Source organism: Canis aureus, chromosome 34, assembly GCF_053574225.1.
Source record: "Canis aureus isolate CA01 chromosome 34, VMU_Caureus_v.1.0, whole genome shotgun sequence".
NCBI classification, from domain to species: Eukaryota; Metazoa; Chordata; class Mammalia; order Carnivora; family Canidae; genus Canis; species Canis aureus.
In genome coordinates this window covers 17,263,985-17,283,077 of record NC_135644.1, presented here as the reverse complement: position 1 = coordinate 17,283,077, position 19,093 = coordinate 17,263,985, and the positions used below count along the sequence as shown (strand labels likewise).

Sequence of the window (19,093 nt, the reverse complement as noted above, 5' to 3'; positions counted from 1 at the left end):
CGAGGAACGGTCCCTACCATGGACGTGAGCAAAAAGCAGCCGTTAAGGGGAAGAGTGGGCAGGTTTGGGGAGGTTTCAGAGCCTGGTTCATCCTAACCCTGTCATGATGGGGGTGATGGGTTTATACTATTTTTTTTAAAAGATTTATTTATTTATTTATTCTTTCATTCACAAGAGACACAGAGAGAGAGAGGCAGAGACACAGGCAGAGGGAGAAGCAGGCTCCATGCAGGATGCCTGACGCGGGACTCGATCCCGGGTCTCCAGGGTCACACCCTGGGCCGAAGGTGGTGCTAAACCGTTGAGCCACCCAGGGTTCCCCTGGTTTTATACTCTTTTAGAAAACTGGAAGAATCATTTCTTGGAATCTGAGACTCTGTTAGATGTCTAAGAGATAGCAGGCACAAGGCTGTCTCTCCCACTTTCTCCCATTTTGAGAACAAGATCTTCACTTTTAAATATTTCGTATACGTGACAAGCTAATAGAGGCATTATGCGATGTTCAGTAAGGGAGATCATTCTGTCAGGATTGAAGATTTGATTGGGGTGGGTCACATGGGAAAAACAGTTAAATGAGCTAAATGGGTCATTTAAGCAAGAGGGGCCTGGTATGGCTATCAGAAAGCAGGTGGTGACCCCGAGAGATAAAAATTCCAGGATAAAAGAGCAGGGAATGACAGGCCACGGGAAGCACAAATGTTAGAACAGCAGGTGTGTTTGTGTACTTTTTCTGTTGTAACATGGCAGTGGTTGACCCTGTACCGGGGCCAAGGGTCAAGGACTATGGAAAGGTCTGGGGTTGCTGAATAAAGACCATAGGAATGACAGGACCTGAAGGCCTAGACAAGTTGTCAGGTAGGCTCAAATCCCAGCTGGCCCCCACCTACTAAATCTGACCTTGGCGTAATTACTTACATTCCTGTGTTTTAGTTTCTTCATCTATATAATAGATAAATCAGGGACGCCTGAGTGGCTCAGCAGTTGAGCATCTGCCTTTGGCTCAGGGTGTGCTCCTTGCATGGAGCCTGCTTCTCCTTCCTCTGCCTATGTCTCTGCCTTTCTCTGTGTCTCTCGTGAATAAATAAAATCTTTAAAAAATAATAAAATAAAATAGACAATTCAAAAAAATATTTAGGATTGTGTGAGCCCATATAAAGCCTGAGCCCCATCTCCTGGCATATAATTAATGCTCAATAAATACCAGCTAGTGTAAGTATTACTATTCTACAGTGATCTCACAGGGATGTTGAAAAGACTAAGTGAAACAAAATATGTAAATATGTTTGGCACAGTACTCAGCACAGAGTAATTACTCAGTAAAGAACAGCTATAGAGGACCAGGCAAAAGTCTGTTTTAAGGGGCATGAGGGCAACAAAGAACCAGGCAGAGGGTTGAAAGCAACCATGTTGGAATCAGAATACATCCCGAAGAACGTGGCCTTGGCTAGAGACTCAGTTTGGCAGATGATTAAGATAGACAAGCGGACCAGGCGGTGGAGGGGTTGGTCAGGCAAACAGCAATGGAGCACCCAGAGGGCAATGACCAATTTTGAGAAAAACATTTGCCACAGCCAAGAAGTCACGACCTGCAAGAGTCTACGTGACCAGTTCCCAAGTCTGGCTAGGCTAGGACTGAAAAGTAAAAATACATGAGTTGGCCCCACTGTGTCACATTCTAATGGAAATATAGGCAGAACCAGGTACGTCCATTGCTGAATGAAAGATAGATGGTTCATCCGTGTTGAACTCTAGCTTCCTGTGAGAGAAATTGCTTCTCTGATACAGACGTCGTAAGTCTCTTGATCAAAATAATGAGGTACTCAGGCTACAAGCTATCCAGAGCTGTCCTCCTAAGACGCTTGCCCACAAACAGTGGTGTCTTGGAGAAACCTGTGCTGCTGGTGAGACTGCCTTGTTAAAAGAAAATAAGCATGATTTTAAGCCTTTTGCAGCCTTGACTACTCAACACTAGATGAAGATAATTGTTGAGACCGGGCGCTTCTATTACCTTAGGAGGACCAGGACAGAGAGGGGTTGCTTATCACAGTGAATTAATTATGAGACTCCTTTTTTTTCAGGTGTTAGGTACCCAGCATTTCTGTTCAGAGTAAATTTTAAATGCTTATCTATCAGCATCTATTTTTTTAATTTTATTTTTTTTAAGATTTTATTTATTCATGAGAGACACACAGAGAGAGAGACACAGGCAGAGAGAGAAGCAGGCTCCCTGCAGGGAACCCAATGCAGGACTCGATCCCGGGTCCCAGGATCATGACCTGAGCCAAAGGCAGACTCTCAACCGCTGAGCCACCCAGACATCCCTATCAGCGTCTATTTTAAAATGAATGAAACATGCCAGCAGATTATTAGACTGTCTTTAGGTCAAATCTACGTTTTATTTATGTTTTGTGTAGGTTCAAATGAAAACATATGCCAGAGAAACACACATCATGAAACATACCAGAATCTTCCTGGGAAAGCAAAACCAAGACCATTCAATTGCTCTGAAGTAAAGAACACCTTAACTTTGACTCTAAAGCAAATTTTACTTTCTAATCTACCCTCTCTTGCATTACACAGGTTTGCTCAAACTGAAACCCTGATCCTGATTCTCCTAGAGAAGCAGTCTTGGCTCTCTTTGGATATTAGATATGGTTCCAATTATTGTTGTGGTTTTTACATAGATCATTTCAGAAATCCCCAACCCAGGGCTCAGATGGAGCTCTTTGGTGGGAGTGAAGGAAGGAGTGAGGCAAAGCCTGTGGTCGCTTGCAGTGGCCAGGAGCTCGGGCTCCTCATTAACACCCCTCTGTAACTCACCCACAAGATGAGAGCACCTGGGCCTCTCATCTTTAACATCTCAATTACCGTTATATGGTCCTACTTCTAAATTACTGGCTTATTTTATTTTATTTTATTTTATTTTATTTTATTTTATTTTATTTTTAAGATTCTACTTATTTATTCATGAGAGACAGAGAGAGAGAGGCAGAGGGAGAAGCAGGCTCCATACAGGGAGCCCGATGTGGGACTCGATACCAGGACCCCAGGATCAGGTCCTGGGCTGAAGGTGGCGCTAAACCGCTGAGTCACTGGGGCTGCCCACTGGCACATTTTTTTTTTTTAATTTATTTTTTATTGGTGTTCAATTTACTAACATACAGAATAACCCCCAGTGCCCGTCACCCATTCACTCCCACCCCCCGCCCTCCTCCCCTTCTACCACCCCTAGTTCGTTTCCCAGAGTTAGCAGTCTTTACGTTCTGTCTCCCTTTCTGATATTTCCCACACATTTCTTCTCCCTTCCCTTCTATTCCCTTTCACTATTATTTATATTCCCCAAATGAATGAGAACATATAATGTTTGTCCTTCTCCGACTGGCTTTTTAAAAGTAAGATTAGAGCAAAAGTGAAAAGTGAAAATGTTCATTCCCTTTACATATTAAAGATAACAAACTTAAACTTTAAGATGCCAGTCATAAGAGTGAAGAAACAAAACAAAAAAAAAACAACAAGAAAAAAAAGAAGAGTGAAGAAACATTGGTTGTAGCTTTTCCAAATGAGACAACAGTGGAGGTCCTTCTGTACTGAGCTGTTTATCAGAACTCTGGGGCTTGGGATCCCTGGGTGGCGCAGCGGTTTGGCGCCTGCCTTTGGCCCAGGGCACGATCCTGGAGACCCGGGATCGAATCCCACGTCGGGCTCCCGGTGCATGGAGCCTGCTTCTCCCTCTGCCTGTGTCTCTGCCTCTCTCTCTCTCTCTCTCTGTGACTATCATAAAATAAAAATTTAAAAAAAAAAAAAAAAAAAAAAGAACTCTGGGGCTTAAGGAGAAAGCAGAAGTCACATTAGTGCTTAGAATATAAGTCCTTAAATATCATATTAAAATGAGACTATGGTGTTTTCTTTGCTAAAACAAAAAGGTTGTAAACTTCCCTCTTCTGCATGCATGTATCTATCCCCGCCCCCAGTCTAAATAGTATTTCTGTGATAATTAATTTAATATGAAGAATGCATAAAAGGTAAGCATGAATACAAGTAACTCTAAGGCATAGTCAAATTAAATTGTTATGATTCATTAAACATCCATTAAAATAACTCATCAAGGCTAATCTGTTGGGGTGGTAACTGGTGCATCTGCACATCACCAATGAATTGCAGGGAGCTCCTCTTGGCCCTGCAGGCATGCATTTGCATCAAGAATCATGCAGAAAGAAATAACTGCAGACTGAAGCTTCCTCATTCCATTGTTCAGCAAGATTCTTAGAAAGGAGAGTGTCGAAGTGTAACCCAAAGATCCAGTGCTTTCTGTCCTTGGATCCACACCTTGGCAGACAGTTTTGGCAGAATAGACCTATTCGAGCATGTTTTGTACATGCGTGATGTGCCATCTAGTGGCTAAGTGAGCCTAAATTAATGAAAAGGAAAAATGGCCCTTTCTGGTGCCTTAATGCCTCCAGCCTCTCCACCACATGATTTGAGCAGCGGCAGGAGGGTTGACGCTGTAGGCTATTATTTGGGAAAGGAAAAAAAATCTATTTTCTTAGAAGTCATATGTCAAACCCAAATTACTGTAGAGGGAAAATACCGTACGTATTAGGGTAATTATGCAAGCCAGAGGTTGCAATTTGGTGGCATTTGGCCTGCAGAGGACTTTTTCCATTTTATTTTATTGATGTATAATTCACATATGTAATATAGTGCATAACTGTTCAGTGTTTAGCTTGATACATTTTTACATTTATAGTTTATGCAGGTATAATCTGCATAATTACCATGTAGATCAAGATCTAGAACATTTCCTGCATCCCGGAAGCTTCCCTCTATCAGTGCTTATCTAACCCCTCTTTAGAACTCTGTCACCATGAATTTGCAATAGCATCATTAAAGTATATATATACTCCTAACCCTCACCTCTGAGAAAGGAGAAAATCTTGCACTCACCATTTCAACAGTTTGCCCAAAAAAGAATAATTTCTTTATCAAATATTCTGTAGCTAAACAAAGGCCCCATTTCCTGGGTTTGCTGTTTTTCAGAGTCGAGTTGGCAAAATGATATCCCTCTCCCCAGTCTAAATTCCTAACATATTGTTTTCCTTACCAAGCTTCTCTCACTGAGAGACATAGCCACTTGATGCACTGATTGTATTTTCCCAAGTGTCTCTGCAGGCATCCAAGTCAATTTTCAAAGAAATCCCATTACTTTGGAGCAGTATCTCAGAGGTGCCACCGACTGTCATGGCAAAGCCTATGAATTCTGATGTCATATTTCAGAAATTAATGTGAATGCCATGTCGCCAGTGACTGCATGACACCTGTTCAAATTAAGCCAAGCAAATCATAATGGTGAGAAAGGCTCTCAACCTATAATCCAGCAAAGGATTTTCAAATTTCTAATGAATAGCATAATGCAGTCATTGTCGCCATTTCTGCAGGACCTCTTTCTGTTCAAATGAAATTAGATTCCTTCTGAATGTCAAAACATATACTGTATCAGGAAGCAGAGCTAGTTCTGGAATAAAACTGATTTATTCCAAAGCTGTCTTGTACATGCCTATTTACTTGATTGCTAAACAAACACACAATCAACCAACATGTCTAGTGAGCATGTTACTCCTGGGTGTTTTGCAAGGTGCTGGAGATAGAAAAGCATAAGGTGTGTGAGCCCTCCCCTTACTGCCATGGAGTTGAGCCCTGTTTAGATCTGTTGTCCTCTGGCTTGCAACGTGGTGTTTAAAAAGATGACTGTGGGCAGTCCGGGGGGCTCAGCGGTTTAGTGCCGCCTTCAGCCCAGGGCCTGACCCTGGAGACCCGGGATCGAGTCCCATGTCCGGCTTCCTGCATGGGGCCTGCTTCTCCCTCTGCCTGTGTCTCTGCCTCTCTCTCTCTCTCTCTGTCTCTCATGAATAAATAAATGAATTTTTTAAAAGATGGCTGTCTCTTGGAATACTAAACAAGGCTAGAATATAGGCTTATCCTAATGTACTCCTTCTTACAAATAACTTATGGGGCTTTTTCTAATTATTTGTAATGGATTTGGGGAGAAAAAAAGAATGTAAAGAAAATGCAAAGTTCCCTAATGTACCAAAGAAAGTCTATAATGGCTTTAATTCCTTTCAAGAAATTACAATTTTTTTCTCTGTGTGTGTGCATATATGTACAATTGCAGTAGACCCTTGAACAGCATAGGTTTGAACTGCATGGGCCCACTCATATGGATTTTTTTTTTCAATAAATACAGTACTTAAATAAATGTTCTCTTCCTTATGATTTTCTTAATACTTTTCTCTAGCTAACTTTATGGTAATAAGACAGTATATAATACATACAATATACAATATGTATATTGACTCTTTATGTTATTGGTAAGGTTTCCAGCCTACAGAAGGCTATTAGTAGCTAAGTTTTAGGGGAGCCAAAAGTTAAACGCAGATTTTTGACAGCATAGAAAGCTGGTATACCTAACCTATGTTGTTCACGGGTCAACAGTATTTATTTTATGAAGTTGAGGTGATAGTACATATTTTTCTCTATCATAAGAAACTCTTGAAACATGTTTAATTCTTGAGGGAGTTCATAATTTCTGGAATAAGAATAAAAACTAATTTCTTAACCATTCCCTATTATTGGAAATTTTGATTGCTGTTTCAAAAACAGTTATAGCTGAATGAAATAAGTCAATCGGAGGACAAACATTATATGTTCTCATTCATTTGGGGAATATAAATAATAGTGAAAGGGAATATAAGGGAAGGGAGAAGAAATGTGTGGGAAATATCAGAAAGGGAGGCAGAACGTAAAGACTGCTAACTCTGGGAAACGAACTAGGGGTGGTAGAAGGGGAGGAGGGCGGGGGGTGGGAGTGAATGGGTGACGGGCACTGGGGGTTATTCTGTATGTTGGTAAATTGAACACCAATAAAAAATAAATTTAAAAAAATGAAAAGAAAAAAACAAAAAAAAAAACAGTTATAGAAATTTAATGTTTATGTATTTGAAATGAAGTCTTTGATTTTCTACCATACTCAAGGCCAGAACTTTCCAAACAGTGTTAAGTAATACTGGTGATGCTGGCTGGCTGTGGTTTGTACCTGATTACAAAGGCAGTGTTTTGGTGTTGTTAAATATGATGACAATGGCTGACGAGTTGAATAAAAATCATATTAAGGAAATCCTTTTAGTTCTAGTTTTTAAACATCAGCAGTGGGGAATTGAACATTACCAAATGTCTTTCAGTGTTTTTTAAATAATTAGGTTTGTCCCAATTTGGCCTATGGGCGTGTAATACATTTATATTAATAGATTTCCTAATATTGTCCCCTTCCACCAGAATGAATTCTATAATGTAGAGTAATGTACTTGTAATGAATTGTCAAATTTAATGCCATACTATTGATTTTGAGATTTTAGCATCCATGTTTATTGTTCATTGTTCTTGAGAGACAACCAGTGTGACAGGATTACAGACACACTCTGTGCATCTCATTCTGGCCTGTAAACGTGGGTTGCTGAAACTAGGGATGGGGAGCCTGTTTGGGTCTACTGTTCACTCTCCTTTTCTCTTTTCCTCTTATCTCAACTGCACATCAAGGGAGGTTTTTTCCTTTTGTGACCTGACAAAGTACTTTTCTTAACCTCTCTCAAAGCACTCATCACATTCTTTCTTATATTAAAATTTTCTGTATACCTGCCTTCTGTTCTTGCAGGAGTGCTCGGTGTCTTACAAGGTTTCCATCCCTACCCCTTAGCCACTAAGTGTTGTCCACCTAGCATCTCCGGCAGGGTCCCAGCAAGCGCTGCAGTGGCAGATGGTGGAGATACACTTAGATGAGTTCTGCCAACATTCTTAGATCTCCAAAGTCCTGCCATAAGCTAAGGAGGAAAGCAAGGAAGCCAGAGTGATTGCAAAATTCTGTGGGCACCGCGCTTCTCTTATGGCAGTAACGGAGTCCAAGAGGCATGAATCAACTTCTAAAGGCATAGGAGAAAGCAGAGCAGAGACAAGAGCACAGCACTGAAACCAGCCGTCATGTACCTGCCCCAGGTGGCCGCTCCTCCATCCTGGCCTGACGGTAGATTACTGAGAGAACCAACTACTTCAAATACGTTTGCCTACCTCATGTATACACTCTTAAAATGATGTCCATTTATATCCAAATTTTTTTTTTTAAATCATTCCAGGTGCCTGGGTGGCTCAGCCAGTTAAGTGTCTGCCCTCTGCTCAGGTCATGATCTCAGGGTCCTGAGATCAAGCCCATGCTCCCCACCTGCCCCTGCCCACCTGCCCCTGTCCAGCTCCCTGCTCACTGGGGGATCTGCTTCTCCCTCTGCCCCTCCCCTTGCTTGTGTGCTCACTCGCTCACACACACTCTCTCTCTCTCTCTCAAATAAAAAATCTTTTTTTTTTTTTATTTATTTTTTTTTTATGATAGTCACAGAGAGAGAGAGAGAGAGAGAGGCAGAGACATAGGCAGAGGGAGAAGCAGGCTCCATGCACCAGGAGCCCGACGTGGGACTCGATCCCGGGTCTCCAGGATCGCACTCTGGGCCAAAGGCAGGCGCCAAACCGCTGCGCCACCCAGGGATCCCTCAAATAAAAAATCTTTTAAAAAGTCATTCCAATACTCATCTCAAGCATCACTTCAAAATGGTATCTTTCAATTGTCACTTTCCCAGAGGAAGGCTTACAGAATTAAGTATGTTGTAGGGTCTCGCCAACTAGACTGTAAACCACTTGAGGACAGGGATTAGGTCTAAGCACCACTGTGCTACTACACATACAGTTTAAACTTACTAACGAGCGTTTCTGGAATTAGTTAACCTTTTTTTTTCTTGCACTGTTATGTTGTTGAATGGTATTCCTCACCCTTAAAGACCAAAAGTAACTTTGAAGACGGAACAGGCCTTTTAACAAGTAGCAATAGAGAGAATCACAACCAAATATATGATGGAAATTAACAGAAGAAATGACAGCCCGTGAAAGAGGAGCGGAAGCAGGTTCAGGCTAGAATTAAATGAATGTTAGGACACCAGGAAATCGTTCCAATGAGGACTCTCCTAGGTACTTGGTCAGACTTCAGACAGTCCTTGCAGGGTGGGACCGTTAGTGGGTATCACTGGCTTTGAGATTCTGTGCAGTAAATGAAGTTCCTTTGAAAGCAGAGTGAAAGCTGTGTTCCGTGATCACTTTCTCTTTTTCCCTTAGGGTGTTAAATACCACATTATTTGAAAGCTGGGAGATCGTTGGACCTTACCCTTCCTGGTGGGTTTTTAATCTACTGCTGTTGCTAATCCAAGGCTTGAACTGCTTCTGGTCTTACTTGATTGTAAAAATAGCTTGCAAAGCTATTTCAAAAGGCAAGGTAAGGTCAGACTTAACTGTTTCTGATATGTCCCAGAAAATTAGGTGTTTTGGTTCTTCCTAATCAACAATAACATTGTTATTTCAAATTTCATGAAAACTTGTATGTTTTCCTTCATTAATTTATCATGAACTCCTGGAAACACAAACCAAATTTTCATTTTCTTCTGTTTAATTTTTTTAAGTTGTAGCATTGCTTGGCTGATGACTCCCACCGATCTGGATTTATAATTTTAGGTTTAATGATGCCATGTTATTTGTTGTGTTCTTTCTCTCCCTCTGTCTCCCATGATCCTTCTCTGATTAAACTTGTACCGAACAGAAATTTAATAACGTCTTCCCTTTTATGAGAAGGGTTGCTTGATGCAATATCCCCATTTATGATTTTTCCAAGAAAATTTAATTAAATCTCTTTGTTTAAATGTGGACTCATGAGGCTGATTCAAATAATGTTTCTTGGGAGCAGTGACTTTTCCAGAACATTCTCTATGACATTTTCTTACTTTCATTGTTTATTCTCTTCCTTCTGCTACCGTGGAAGGCTGGGAAGTGGAACCCTTTACATGTAAGTTCCTCATACCTCTCTCTCTGTCCTTGTTCTGGGTGCCACTTCAGCCTGTTGGAGGGGCCCTCAGATGCTTTTGTTCCCCTGCATATTGCTCTAGCTAATCAGCTGGCACTGGCCAGAGGCTTTAACTGAATTGTAGCTCCCACCAGGTACAAAGGATACTAGAAACAGCTCACTGAAGACCCATTCTGTGAGCTTGCACTCTGCTAAATTTTCCAATGTTCCAACAGAAGGAGAGGAATATTTCCATTAGTGTTTAACGTGTTTGCTAAAAAAATAAAAAGATAAAAATAAAATAAAAAAACAGAAATAGACAAAAGTGAAGTAGAAGCAGAACTAAATTGCAGAGAGGATCCCCATGGTCCAGAATGGAGGCCTGTGCATCAGCACAGGTCTGCCCTGGTCTGCCCTGACCACCTTGTCCTCGGTGAGATAATAGGTAAATGGAGCTGGCCCCTTCCATGGGGCTCAGGACATCACAATCACGTACTGTGCAGCCAGTTCTCAGCATCAGCTCTTATACAAATCCAAAATATTTTGATGAATTAATTGTTTAGAGGTGGAAGTTGATTTTTTTTTTTTTCCTGTGACCTCTTACTCTTTAAAATGAGCACAGAGTGTTTCTGTTAAAAAAAAAAAACACTCCTTTTCCTCCTCTGGATACAAATGACATCAACATACACAATGCTATCAGCATGGTACCAGTAACTGAGGACGCAGGTGGATTCGATTACTTGTATCCTTATTGCATTGCTGTTTCCACCAGACCTCTGGTCTTCTCTCCAGATTGTTCCTTCAGTCTTAAGGAGAGACGATTGTTAATTTCATTGCGGATGTCAGGCTTCAGAATATCATAACTGCCTTTGCAGTTCACCTACGACAGTTAGATTCATCTTGGCCTTGGGTTACGGACTCTGTTTTTCTATGAGTTATTTTGAGACGTTTTAAATTATTCCCTTCCTTGAAAGTAACATAAGTATAGACTTTTTTCCAAATGCAATTGCAAATAATCTTACTAAGCATGCAAATGTAAATCGGTCACTCTCTGAAACTGGCATTTTCTTTCTTATTAGTGGCTTTTGACCAGTGGATTTCTCAGTGTAGTGAAGCTTTACTATTATGCTGTCTTGGTGACCCACATTTGCCTTTTCTTTTTTTTTAAGTTCAAGTATCTTAAATAATTCAGTCCCTTTGGTCTTTCTGTATCTAAATCATCTTGGAGGTGGTTCTTGTGTGTTCAGTCTCCTCTCAAGGGGCATTGGCATAGAGTCCATTTTTACCATATTTATTTGATTGGTTGTTTCTGGTTAGAAAGTAGCAACAGTTCTGAGCTCTTACCTTGTCCCCACCCACTGGACAGAGATGGTGTTGTCCTGCAGCAACAGGTCGCTTCTCCAGTTGGGGCCACTGGTGGCACAGAGAGGATGTGATGGGGGAAAAAAGCCCCCAGTTCATTCTGATACACCTTTCAGGAGACTACCGATGCACTTCTTAGAGAAACTAATCTAGGCAACTAGATTTGGGAAAGCTTCTATGAAGCCAGGTCCCCAGGTCCCTATTGCCACCCCACTCAGAAAATAAGTAAACGGTGTTCAGTTACTCAGAGGTCTTAAGGCCTGTTCGGTAAAAATGCTTAACATCATTTAGACAGAGTAGGAGGTTCAAACTATTTAATTTTAAATTAAATTAATATTTAATTTAAATTAATTTTATTTAATTTTAAAAGTAGTTGAGTGTTTTCTTAATCTCTCCCTAAATTACTTCCTTGCTATACTGTGACTTTTTGGGGGGGAGTCCTTTATGGTAATGCATATGCTGGTGCCTGAGCTTGCCATCCTCATTATATAATGAGACTGGGTAGAGGATTGAAGAACTTTGGAACAATGGAAGCCCATTCATGATGATCTGGTCAATAGATTTTGTGGGGGAAGTATTTTAAACTAGACCTTACCCAGCAGGTTCCCAAAATGGTCTAGTACATTCTCATTGTCCAGAGGTACCTTAAAGAAGTCAGCATGTCTGGACATGCTCCTGTGAAGCCTAAATCCATCTCCATTCCATTCCTTGATAACTGACTTTGTCACTCAGATTGCATATCTCCATTGAAGGAGAACTAACTATCGTGGCAGTGTTCCTGTCTTCTTCGATTTTTAACATCTGGCTCTGTGTCCCTTCATGTACATGTACTTCTGACCATGCTGTACCTTAATGATTCCTTAGGAGCCGGTTACATTCATCTTCTTGTATTCCACAGGTGTCCAAGGATGATCGAAGTGATATTGAGTCTAGCTCAGATGAGGAAGACTCAGAACCTCCAGGGAAGAACCCCCACACTGCGACTACCACCAATGGGACCAGTGGTACCAATGGGTACCTCCTGACTGGGTCTTGCTCCGTGGATGATTAATTACTCAAAACTACAAGTCCCGAACAAAGTGAACTGTTTGTTCCTGGAAGTATTTAATAAGTTGCAAATGCAGTTCCTTTCATTATATCTCAGCACCAGAAACAAAAATTAGGATTATCAAAGCATTTTGAATAGTGCACTGCCATATGTCCTGTCTGTGAATGAAGAAGAATTACCATTCTCTATATGTAGGCATGCTGTATGTAATTGACACAAGGGAACAGTATTTGCATTTGTACTGTCTTAGAATATTATTTATATTTCATTTTTGTTTGTAAATCTGCGGACAAAAGAGGGTTTCCTCACTCCTTTTACTCTCTGGGTTCATGACAGTGAGGGAGATGTGCCATCTGCTTCTACCCCTTTCTATTGCTGTAACTCAGTTCGATAGGAGCATCAGCTTTATTTGTCACTTAGAGCAAGCAAAACCCAGCGCAAGATTCTCGTACTGCTCCAAACAGGTTTGCTTTCTTTGTGTTACAGTGCCTGTTTTGAAATTGCCTATATAGTCTCAGTGACCATTTTCCCAGTGTAAAGTTTAAACAGAATGAGCTAGGCTTTTTAATTGTCACTCTTCATGGTCAATTAGCACTTCAAATTAAACAGTATGGTTATTTGAGAACTTGAAAAAATTGTTTTGTATTGAATTGCTTTGGAACAGACGTTATTTCTTGTGCACATGGCCAAGATGTCTTCAATGAGTATGGTAACTAGTTGGAGGTGAACTTTGAAGGTTACAGAGGGGTTTTTTGTTTCTTTGTTTATTCCCTATTATGAGGTCAGTGCTCTGCCTCTGAAGGAAGACATTTGCGTAAGGTCATCGTTGAAACCAGTGAAGTCACTCTTACCGTTGGGAATTTGTCCTGTGATCTGAGAATAACAGAAAGAGAACAGCTGATTTCAACCAGGTTTCAGCACTACCCCCATAATTACCACAGTCATGAAAAAGAGAAGCTAAGTATAATTTGGCACAGCAAAGGAGACTTTGAACAGTTGGCAAAGGTCACCTCTAGTGCAAAGCACTTTATTGCAATCGGCATTCGAGGAAGTGCCTATCTAGTATTTGATCTTGATGTTTTGATTTTTCCGAACAAAATAAAGCCAACGGGAGAAGGACGATTTTACTGTTTGTCTTTTCTCCTTAAATATGACCCATAGTGACTCTCCTGTTGCTAGAAACTGAGCAGTGTTGCACTTGAAGTCCTTTGGTTTGCTTCTTTGAAGACTTGTTCAGTTTCCAGGAATTTTTATTCAAACAGAGCTATTTCCAGAAAAAGAAAAGATAAAAATTATGCCAGACTATGGCAATATCAGCAATGAGGAAGATTGCCAAAAAATAAGTTGCTGTAGTCTCCTACCTGGCAGTGTTATGTATGTATAAATAAGAAAACCATTCACATAAGCCAAAGATTTTATCTCTTTTCTTCCAACTTTTAGTAAGAGGGAATAAAGAGGTATTACAAACACTTATTTCATACACAAAACAAGAGTCGAAAACAAGGTAGTAACATAAATCTGTGAGTCAGATGATACTGAAGACAACAGGAGCAGAAATCCTAGGGAGTGCATGTCTTCTTATGGCCGTTCAAATTTTTGAAAACATTGAAATAAATCTTTGTGCCCACAATTTGCAACCTGTGAGTTAATAGTCAAAATAATACTCCCAAACAAAACCTCACACCGGTTATTAAATCTTTCCCCACCTGTATATGAGTCTGTTTCTGTAAAGCCCATAAGTAATAATCGAAGAGCTTTAGACATATATCTGCTTGTTGATTGAGAAAACGATGCAACTAATTATTCTCATAAAGCCTTGTTATTTTATTTCACAAAACAGGGCTATGTCTAGGAGTATAATTTGTGGATGGCTTGAGACCAGTCATAAAACATCAAAAACACTTGTTCGTCATCCGAACATCTGCTAAAAGGCAGATATTATAAAATGTAGCAGCAAGCATGTTATGTAGCTGAAAAAATGTTGAGAAGGTGAAAGTTTCCTTTCTTATCAACTAAAATATGGAAAAGAAGAGTGAATTGTATCTTGCTTTAGTGTCTGGAGCAAGTCCTCACAACGGGAGAAATAAACCAGAGAACCACAGTGTGTTCACATTTGGATCATCTGATACTCTACCACAGAAGAATAATTTCAGAAGATCGGCTTGCAAATTGTTTAGCAGAGTTGCATGAAATGAAGTAAATTGAGTCTGTCCTCAGCAAATACAAATCTAAGCAATCTTTTGTTTTTCCCAAAAGTCACTTCAAAGGAGGACTGAGAATACTCAGAGCCTCAGTGACCGATACATTAATACAGTCCCCAGTGTATCCATAGATTTTTATTTCATTTTTCCATTTTAGGGCAGAGAGTTCTTTTTGATTAATCAAAGTGGTGTTTGTAGACCTGTTAGGATGAAAAATAATATATTTCTGTCTACTCCTCCCCCATGGTGGCATGATAAGACTGAGAGAAAAAAAATATGTGAGTTATCTTATCTTCTACTTGTGCCAGGCCATAGCTTTGGAAGTGTATTTTGTATATTCAACTGTAGGTTACTGAAAGTGTTGTTTCCCATTAATTAACTTAGCCCATGTCGATACCTCCTTCCTCCTGGTCGTATTCAAACCTTTCCAGGGTAACAAGGGGTGTGTAGGAAGGAGCCTAGAAAAAGTAATATTTTATTCTCTAATGCTATATAGCTTTTCTAGATCTCTTAGTGGAGAAAAAAGTAGAAAGTCAAGTAGAATTTGGCCTTGGGTCAATAGATGACATGAAAATGTGTGATCTATGTACGTTACATGTATGTTTCTCCAAAAAACATGATAAAACCAAAATAGCACTGACTCATCCTTATCCATATTTTTTTTCATTAAAAACCATCCACCGTGTACAGTAGAAACTTCCCACCTCCCTCTCAACTTCCTGTTCGTGCCACTCACCCGGCTGAAACTGGTAGGATCCTTTCAGCCTCTTGCCTTAGGCTAAGATCACAGAGGGCCTAAGGTCAGCATATAAGCCAAATGTAGTTCACATTTCCAAATTCAGTGGTGCACATGTGGAGAATAGAGGAGTAACTGTCAGTATTTGGGATGATTAAGGTGAATGTCAGAAAAAAGGAATTTGGTTGCTGTTTCACCCCAAGATTTTATTAACATCCATCTCCTGCCAGGCTGCGAGACAGATGGTGTCCTGAGGTACCATCAGATAATGGAACAAGTAACTGACAAAGATGAACTAGGAAGGTGGGTAGGCTCCCCAAAGAAAGCAAGCAGTTGGGTGAGAGAAATAACTCTTCACTGAGATAAAATCAGACCGCATTTATCCAAAATCGTGGGTGAACCTCAAAATCTCCAGTTCTGTTGCCAACATCCCATTCTGAGTATTTGATTGAGGTTGCATTTGAGCAAACTGAATGCTTTTACCTTAGGCAGAAAGGGTCTGGACCTCCCACTTGGTGTATTTGAACCTCACTGTTATTTAGGCTGAAGGAAAAAATGAGATTTCGGTTCAGTTCTCCTGAATCTTTGCAAAAGAGCCCTTCAGAGAGAACTTTGTGGATGCCCATGATTGTTCTCCTTCTGTTCATGACTTTGTATCGATAGTTATTTTTGTCGCTTTCTTAGAAATGTTAATGCCAAAGTTGCCTGAATATTTGAGTATTCTTAATTTGCAGTGTACAGACTAATTCCAAAGGTGTTAAGAGATTCTGTTTGTGTATGTGATGCTGTCGTTATGTCCAGAGAGGCTTCAAGAAATCCTTTGGAAATAAAAGGTTAAATGTTTACATTTTCTGGGATATTTGAGGTCTTAAGATACTAATTAGCTTTTTTTTTTTTTCCTTTGGCTGATTTCCTGCTTTGTAGATAAGTATTAGTATCCCTGAAATGTAAGAAAAAAACAAATTAGATCAAAGTCAGCCTGATGAAAAAGTGATGACAAGGCACTTAGTTTTTAAGTAACTTGTATGGGAAGAGAAAATGCAGTTAGCTCTGATTATTGCACTTGCTGCCTAGCGTGCTGCTCCTGAAAGGAAACCCCTCAGTGACCATAAGCAATTCTTGAATTCATGCACATGCAGCAGATAGTACTGGTTTACTGTGGCCACACTGTGTAGTTTTTGATTGTAGCAGGCCAGAAGAGGACGCTGTGGTCTGCCTTTGTGTGCATGGTCCCCTCCCCTCCCCTAAGGGGTGCCTAGTAGACGCGAGGAGGCCCGTGTGTCCACTCTATGCTGTTGTAATGTCTCTAACAGGTACTCAGAGGGAGCATACCCGATGCTGGTTTTCTTGGCGAAAACTTACCTAGGAAACATAAAGCATCATAAGTAACAGTTTGTAAGATCCGTGGACACCCAAAGGAGACCCTTAGCCTTTTCCAGCTATTTCTAACTTAAGTTCATTCAGCCTGAAGCCTTTGAAAGGAATGGCTTAGCAAGTGGCCACAAGCTAAGACCCCATCAGATCCAAGAAGTAAAAGTCTCTGCAGCCAGATGGCACATCTTACAGTGTCTTCACAAGACTCTTATCAAGATTGCCAGGAACTGACGGGAGGGGACGGTTAGCCCAAGATCTGTGTTGCTCATCTCATCCACCCACATTCCTCTCAGCCTCCTGGAACTCTTGATAAGAGGAAACCAAAATATTGTCACTTATCTGCTATCAACTTCCCAAAAGACTTTGGATCCGTTGCTTTACCACTCTTCTTTCTCTGATTCCATTTTTCTTAAAAAGTCTCGTGCCCCTGAAAGCTTGGTTTCCTATTTTGCTATATGTGGCATGGCCTGGAAACCAGGGACAACAGCTATTGGTATGATTTCTGTGTTAAGTGAAAAATTAGATTTTATACAGATCATCTTTTTTCTCTTGGATCTCTAGTAATTTTTTTAAACTGTCGTTGTAAAACTGCCCTTGAGAAATTAGAGGCTTTTAAAGATTAGTTGCCAAAGATAAATTAGCTCTGTAATAGGAACAGTTAGTTATGTGGCAATTCTGGGACTTTGACTTAAGGATTCATTAATTTAAAGATGGAATCCCCCCCTCCAAGATTGATTTCCAAAAGTTTCGTGAAGCTTCTAAGCCTGTGATTCTCATCATCTTTTGGTGGGTGCACAGAATCGGTCACCTCCGTAGCCATTCGTTGTCAAGCAAGGGGGAGAGGGTTCGTTTGGGGATTTGATTTTTTTTTTTTTCAATTTGCAGTGAGAAATAGGATAGGTGACAAACTCTTACATGTTTTCTTGAGACAATTCAGTGCTTGAGCATCTCTGTCAGAAGTGGAATGATGTACTGTTAGCCAATTAGAATTATTTTATGTATTGTTAACTGTGTTTTGCTGATTTTTATATGAAAATATAATTATTCGTTCTTGATCTCTGGAAGCAATCATTATTATGAGGATCATTTTACTTTGGAAACACTTTCATAATAAAGATAAGTATTAAGAGGAACGTGTAAATGACCTCTTTTGTCAGCGCTACTCCGCTTGTGCTGGTACAGGTCACGTCATCCTGGACAACAGTTCTTTCCGGGCACACATCATGCTGCCAGTTTCCGGCTCACTTCCCTTAAATCCCAGGTCGTATTATATTTATATGTTACATATGTATGTTATTTTGTCAGGAACTTAGCCAAGCTGCCCCACAGTATTGCTGCCTGAGCATCCATCCTGTTTGCAAGGTGGCCTGCGGGGACCTTGAACTGACCCTCGCCCCTCAAGCAGGTGCACGTCCTGGGGAGCAGCCCTTGGGTCAACAGTCTCCACGACCTCCTGGGGCCTCAATGTCCCCTTGCCCCTTAGATGAGAGCGCCACGGGGTTTGCCAAAACCCCACTCTTTTGAATTGACCCATCCAGCCTCACTTAGCCCAGGAAGTCGAAGCACTGTACCCGCGGACCCTAATAAAGGCAGGTGCCCCAGGTCCTGTCTCTGCCTTCAGCCTGCGAGGCCCTCGGGGCTCGCTGTGTGTACCTCCCCCGTGACCCGTGAATAATAAACCTCTGCGTTTTAACTTCTCTTGTGGCCTGTTGTCTGAACTTCACCATCTGATACCTTGTGCTCCACTTAAATAGTAACTTAGCATAGTTAAAACATTTATATGTTATATATATATAAGTCACAGATCCTCTTTGAAAATTAAGACATAAAAACTTTATTTAAAAAAAATTATTCATGAGAGACACACAGAGAGGCAGAGACACAGGCAGGGGGAGAGGCAGGCTCCGTGCGGGGAGCCCGATGCGGGACTCGATCCCTGCACCCTGGGGTCACGCCCCGGCCCGAGGCACATGCTCCCCCGCTGAGCCCCCCAGGCGCCCGACATAAAAACTTTAATGTTAGCTTTCATGCAGGGCTTCATTCTGGAAAAAAAGTATTAAATATTATTTATAGAGAGAACAAATATACCCGCCCGCACGGATTTTTACAAAGTATAAAAAGCAGCACCGAGGAGAGGCCACCGCGCAGCAGCAGGAAGCATCCGCCCAGCATCCCTCTCCGTGTGCCCCCCCCCCCGGCCCTCCGCGGCCGCTTGGGGGCGGGGGGCTCCTTCCCCCTCCCTGTCCCCCTGGGTCACCCTCTTCCCCGGCTGCTCTTCTGCTAATGTCTCCAGAGCCGGGGGTAGCCCTGACGTCCGGCAGCCGGGCCGGCGCCGCCAGGAGCATTCATGGGGGGCGGGGGGCGGGGGGGGCGGGGGTGAGCGGCGCCCGCAGCCCAGGCCGTGACCCTGCGACCCGGGATCGAGCCCCGCGTGGGCTCCCCGCACGCAG

General features: G+C 41.4%; 1 protein-coding gene across 2 annotated transcripts in view; it reads left to right on the top strand.

The window, feature by feature from the left end:
- CERS6 (ceramide synthase 6) overlaps positions 1-17,776 on the top strand; it is a 301,903-nt gene extending 284,127 nt beyond the window's left edge. The window contains exons 9-11 of one of the 2 annotated variants that reach the window (XM_077883581.1): positions 9,205-9,361; positions 9,902-9,925; positions 12,183-17,776. In XM_077883581.1, the coding sequence (XP_077739707.1) occupies positions 9,205-9,361; positions 9,902-9,925; positions 12,183-12,335 (334 nt within the window). In that variant the 3' untranslated portion in view covers positions 12,336-17,776. The remainder of the gene's footprint in view (positions 1-9,204; positions 9,362-9,901; positions 9,926-12,182) is intronic. The other variant, XM_077883582.1, reaches the window with a different exon arrangement.
- The last annotated feature ends 1,317 nt before the right edge of the window (positions 17,777-19,093 follow it).